The sequence below is a fragment of the Ptychodera flava genome, chromosome 7 (genome assembly GCF_041260155.1).
Source record: "Ptychodera flava strain L36383 chromosome 7, AS_Pfla_20210202, whole genome shotgun sequence".
Classification (NCBI taxonomy): Eukaryota; Metazoa; Hemichordata; class Enteropneusta; family Ptychoderidae; genus Ptychodera; species Ptychodera flava.
Window position 1 is genome coordinate 37,812,877 of NC_091934.1, and position 6,000 is coordinate 37,818,876.

General features: G+C 36.3%; 1 protein-coding gene across 2 annotated transcripts in view; it reads left to right on the forward strand.

Moving 5' to 3' along the window:
* Window positions 1–5,405, forward strand: part of LOC139137461 (ubiquitin carboxyl-terminal hydrolase 48-like) — a 28,365-nt gene extending 22,960 nt beyond the window's left edge. For both annotated transcript variants that reach the window (XM_070705578.1, XM_070705576.1), the window contains exons 25-27: window positions 586–763; window positions 1,634–1,660; window positions 1,959–5,405. In XM_070705578.1, the coding sequence (XP_070561679.1) occupies window positions 586–763; window positions 1,634–1,660; window positions 1,959–1,981 (228 nt within the window). In that variant the 3' untranslated portion in view covers window positions 1,982–5,405. The remainder of the gene's footprint in view (window positions 1–585; window positions 764–1,633; window positions 1,661–1,958) is intronic.
* The last annotated feature ends 595 nt before the right edge of the window (window positions 5,406–6,000 follow it).

The window sequence follows — 6,000 nt, forward strand, 5'->3', positions numbered from 1 at the left end:
GTTTTATGGTGCACAGTGGAGTGAATCTGGCTCACATACGTTAAGACATGGTAGATATAAATGTGTAAACAATACACCAGTTTAGAATAATGGCTTTAACTCTATGATGTGTGTATTAAGAGCTAGGGTTGTCAAGTCTGTACATATGTGATTTTCTTATCCTTAAGCGACATGTTTCTTCAGCATCTTTCAGTTGAAAATAGTCAAAGTAGCTACGAAATTTCAATGTTACAGAGTATAAAAATTTTGTATTCACTTTAACAATCAAGAAGAAAATTTAGGCATCACCTTGAAAGATTTAGGAGTAGAGAAATAAATTACCCAACCTTTACCAACTCTTGAAATTTAAAAAAGTCGATATCCAATGTTTACTCTATGAGAAAAAAGAGTTTGATTTTTACCAAAACAAGCAGATGAAGACTTCAGTAGGTCCATGACCTTCAAAATGAACCCCCACAAGTGGTAGACCATAACGCAGGTATTGTAAAAGTTTAAGAGCCAAATACATGTCCCCGAGGTGCATTGAACCTTAATAATTCATCCTGTAGTCAGTGACGAGTTGCTTATGAAGAATGTTGATTTCAGGTGATGCATGTGTTCAGCGTGGCTCCATTTGATCAGCATTTGATGTTTGAGAGTGGCAGACACATACTGGATGACACGGCGACCTTAGGTGACCTTGGTGTGACCCCAGGTGAAGTACTCTATCTGAAAGTTGACCTGCCCTGTGAGGACCCTCTACTCATGGATGACATCATCAAAGGTGAGTAACTCCGTGGAATTTTGTCATGGCCAGATTTGTTTGTATCTGTCTCAGTGTACCGTCTGAGTCAGTTTTGGTGTGCTTCATCTGACCAGAGAATACTTTCAAACAGACATTGGTACAGGGGGTGACACAAGGAAGTTTCAAGAAGTTCCTAATTTGACTCAAAGTGTTCAGAAATCTTAAAAGTTACTCAGCACAGTGATAGGCATGTATGTTTTGGTTTTGTATGCAAGGGGTTTTGTCATCTCTTGATGACTTTGTGCAGCAAGTCTTCTCAGAAACCAGAATTGGAAATTTGAATTTTAGGGGCTTAATTGGTACAGTTTGAACTACATTTAGATTAAGTTTTGGACCCTGAAGCCCTTTTTGTTAGTCGGTGGCAGTGTAACCTCTATAGTCAGTTTGATATACTGTACCACTGACTCAACAGTGTTTTCTTGTGGTTGTGGAAGACTGTACATGTAGGGCTGGTTTAAGGGAATTTGAAGAAATCCCAGAATTGACACACAAAAATTTAGAAATCTTAAAAGTGAGAGGCATATACCAGTCCCAGTGGAAAGTTACAGGGAACATTGCAGTGCCATTTGCTTGCATCTAGCTTGTCTTGTCATGCCTATTCCAAACAAATATGAATGTCCACTGGTTGCTTTACAGCATAATTGTAACGTTTTTAAATTTGATTGAAATTCCAGTTGTGCAAGAGAGTATTTGCCATGTAGCCTGTCTCATATCTTACTGACTGCAGATTTCAAATACTATATACTACCTGGTGAAATAAAAAAATAATATTAAGCCACAAAATGCTTTGATTTTTGCTCGTAGGAGTCTCAATTTTATTGAGCTTATTCCTCTATTTTTCATTCACAGCTTGTGCACCAGAGGAAGGGTTCAAAGGTAAGAAAGAGTGTTAGCCAGTATGTAAATTACAAGGCTATTGGCTGATGAGGTGCTAAACCACAGATTTGCATATTTTTCAGCCAATCAGTCGCTTCTTACATGAAATCTGTTCCTGCTGCAGTTGTGTATTGGCAATGTGATACCTTCAAACAACCTCAATTTATATAACTTTCAAATATATGTGAATGACCGACTTCAAATTCTCTTTTGTCCATATAAATGCTTCATGATTTTCAATGCATGGATATCTGAAAATTTCCATTCATTCCCTTTTCTGTCTTCATCCTATTTCCAGGCACTGGTCTTCTCAGAAGTTAAAAGGAGCAAATTTAATAAGAAGCCAATTCTAAATTGATATTTCTATGTACATTAAAAATGTAGCATTAATTTTGACCAATGTCGCTGACAAAAATCGTCCATATTATATCTTATTTCAAAAATGGACAATAAACCCCTAAAATTGGAAAATTTATCCCTGTAACAGTATGATAGGCCACTTTGACCCTTCAATATGAATTATATTTTATTTCACTGTGTCAAAAAAGATGAAAAATAGTTACATTGATACTATTTGAATGTATATGTTGTTTTTGAATATATGTATTTCCCATAACTGTTATGAGGTGACACTTCTTGATGTGTATTGTAATTCTTAGTCTGTTCCGAATGCCTTCATTTTTTGATATTCAGTTGAGGAGTTCATTTCAACTGGCCTCCAATCAATATGTTATACACCAGCCAGGAAACAATAATCAGACCCCTCAACTCAGTCAGAATTAATTTACCATATTCACCAAGCCCTCCAACTCAGTGTTTAATACAGAACATCAGTCCGGATATGCCGAGCAATCTGTACTACCCCATCAGAGTCCTTAACTTGATATAAATAAGAAAATTAATACCAAGTTGGAGTCCGTACATTGATACTAATAATAAAAGTGACCTAACACTGTGAAAATGGATCACTTTTTCGTAAGCATCTTTACTTTAAATGAAGATGTACAATATTGTCAGCCCTCAGAGGACTATCAGTTCACCTTCAAACTGCTAGATTTCAGAAAACTTTGTGTGCTAAGCAGACGTACATTTGAAATGTTTATACTTTTGTCTCTCCAAATTTTTGGCAGCTGTAGACGTTGATGTTTAGCTGTGGAAGTGTAAGTGAATCATAGTGTTCTTATTTCAGTGTCATTTGTTGTACCATAGAGATTTAGACAAAGCTGTCAAAACAGCGTTATCAAAGATACTGTAAATTACTCACTGTCTCACAACAGCACATGAATCTGACCCATGTATGCGTCAGACTGTTACCAAAACAAAGTGGGAATTCTGGAAAGTTCATGAAAACCTTCAAAAACCTCATGTAGACAACATACTGCCTCCAAACGCTAGTATCTTTTTGGTATTCTTATTTTCTATACACATACTCCAGTGCTGAGCAGAAAACACTGTCCATGGAATATGTCTGTCAGCGATTTGTGCTTTTTAGCTCAAAACCAACAGAATTTATCTTAGCATAGATTAGTTTTCAAGGCATCATGACCCGTGGGTAGGGTACCAGACTCTAGAAGTCGAGATTGGAGGATGGTGAGTCGGAGATCCAGATGTGGTCGGAGTAGAAGACTCAGTATCAGAGGATTGTGAGTATGAGACTCTAGCATGCTGTCCCGGGATTGACCAAGACTCTCTACTCACCATTGCTTCATTATGGTAGTGGATGATAGGTACCTTATCCTGTAAATTGGCTGTCATCTCGTGGATGATTGAGTAGATAAAAAAAACGCAGAAGAAATACAAATTGCTGTTTGACCCTTTCACCACTTTAAGCTCTACTGTCACTGACACAGAACTTATCAAATTTGTGAGTATCCGTCAACATCTGTTATCTGGTTTTTGGACGTTTGGAATTTCTCCAAAAAAGCTGGTCTATATGCCTTGATATTTGATATGTATATTCCTGGGGATGCCTTAATTCAGATTCTAGATTTTTATATGTTAATATGAAATCTGAAGTATCATCTGTAAATTTTGAATTCTCATTTTGCTTCAAAAACATCCCTGAAACTTGTCCTATAGATTTGAATTGTAATTTATAGATTATTCTTAATGAATTCTGAATTCTCTAAATGTTGATTAAATTGGCATATGTAAAATGTTAGGCAAATTCCTGTTTTTGGTCAAAAAACCCATAGTCTGAATCACTCGTCATATAATTTTCATACTTAATTTACAGAATCGTGGGTATGACCTCATTCAAATGTGTACAAATGATAATGAAATTTAGATATTCAGATAGTTTGGGCCAATTTATGCAGGGTCAAAATTCCCAGTCCTTTATATTTGCTTAATATTCTGTTTTTTAAATAAATGAACAACTTGAGAAGAGCTCTTTGCTATACAATGATAGGTGCAAATCACTGGTTTAGTCCCCATTACCCACAGTCATATTTGTTTGAATAACTGACTTGTAGCTTCAAACAGTCCACTGCGTTCAGCGTATTCTGTTGACTATTGAATACCAGATAGATCACATAAGTTTCACGACCTTTTCTGTGAAAAATCACAGCAGAGCTTTATCAGCCACTGTGTCACTGTACGTGTTTATCTAAATTTATTTTATAAAACAGTAGAATATCGAAAGTTTATTGCACAAAGGACAGCCTGTGTAGACATAGACACACACACATTTGAAGCGAATATAGCGGTTTATATTTTTCAGAGGTAGAACCCTGAAGTGTGTTTTATCTTGTTCTCCAACGACAAGAGTCCAATAGTCAACCAATTTAACCTGTCCATCCCCACTTCCTGATGAGCCGGCCCACACTCACCATTGATATCAATGGGTTTGGGCCAAACCATAGTGGTGAAAGGGTTGAAGTTGTGCTATAGCGATGCCATGGAGTGCAAAATCATGTTTTAAGTAAACTGGTCCGAAGCTAGGATTCCAGTTTAGATGATTTCTAGCATTTGTGGAAGCTATGGACCATGAAATGTAATAGCATGGAATTCATTGTGTCACAAACCAAAAGATGATACTTCTTTGCTTGTAGATTACTCAATTTTCAAAATCCATGATTCTGAGCAAAATAATCGTTAGGAGAGATAGCCTGTCACAGCTGTGTAAGTTATATTAGATGTAATAACTTGCGACTTGTGTCTAATATGTTTCTTCTGGTTGTAAATTAGAATTTCTTCCAAACTTCTGTCAAATGCCAAGTGTTCCACAAGTCAACAGATTCTGTATTTTGTGTAATGTCTCTTGTAATGATTGACAACTGAATTTTGTCATTTGTTAACAACATTGCTTATTGTATACAGTGTATAGTGCTAGGGAGGCTAATAGTCTGTATTTCAACACACATAGGGAGACAAAGAAAGACAAAGTTGTTTCTAGAACACACAAAATGAAAACATGGAATCTCACATTACAGCTAGCGTACCTGGTTTGTTTCTTTAAGTGTCTTTCTTTTTGAAAGGAATGCTGGGTAAATGACTTCGAAGTCTGCGTGATTGGAATGAGGTAATGATTGAAAAAATGTATGTGAGAAGTCTTCAGGAACATTGCAGCATGGGAGTTGTATGGCACGCCAGGAATAGGGTGTACCTTGAGCTTGAATGTAACAGACCGACTGATTTTCAGATGTTGTAAGTGATTGTTTGAGGCCGTCAAGCCACAAGAAATATATTCGGATTATTATTTTCACCAAAGTGTGAATAAACCAACTTTTATTTGTGCATTACACTTGCTGTGTCTGTGTCTTGAAGATTATTTACTGAGCATAGACTCATCTTACACCTTCAATAATTCCTTGACTGGTGCAAAGACAATTTTCAAAAAGCCCAAAGTGAACTATTGGAGCCAAAACTGCTTGGTCTCTTTCAAGTAATGAGTTTTTGAACCATAGACCCAAAAAGGTTTAAACCATTAAGAATTATCACCTGAGCAAAGATGAGAAATTTAAGGCAGAGCAGTATGGATCTCACAATTTCCTTGATTTTGGATGGTGTAAATTTTAGCATGTCTAGGGGTTAGATTGCCTGCTATACATAAATCCTATCAAAATACTTCTGCAGTTAAAGCAGTTGCATGTGAATACAGAATTGATTTTCAACCCTCAGTATACAGGACAACCACAACAAGCAGAACAGGACAGGAAAAATGAGAATCAAAGCAGGAAATAAATTATCAAAAGATTTTATTATGAGAAATGTCAATTTGAAATAAATAATTGAGCAGTCAATCATAGGCCGTACATCTTTTTCTCAGGTCTATGAGACAATTAGGCCAAACATTTTCATGATGATATATCGGCCAGTTTAATATACACCAAACTTAA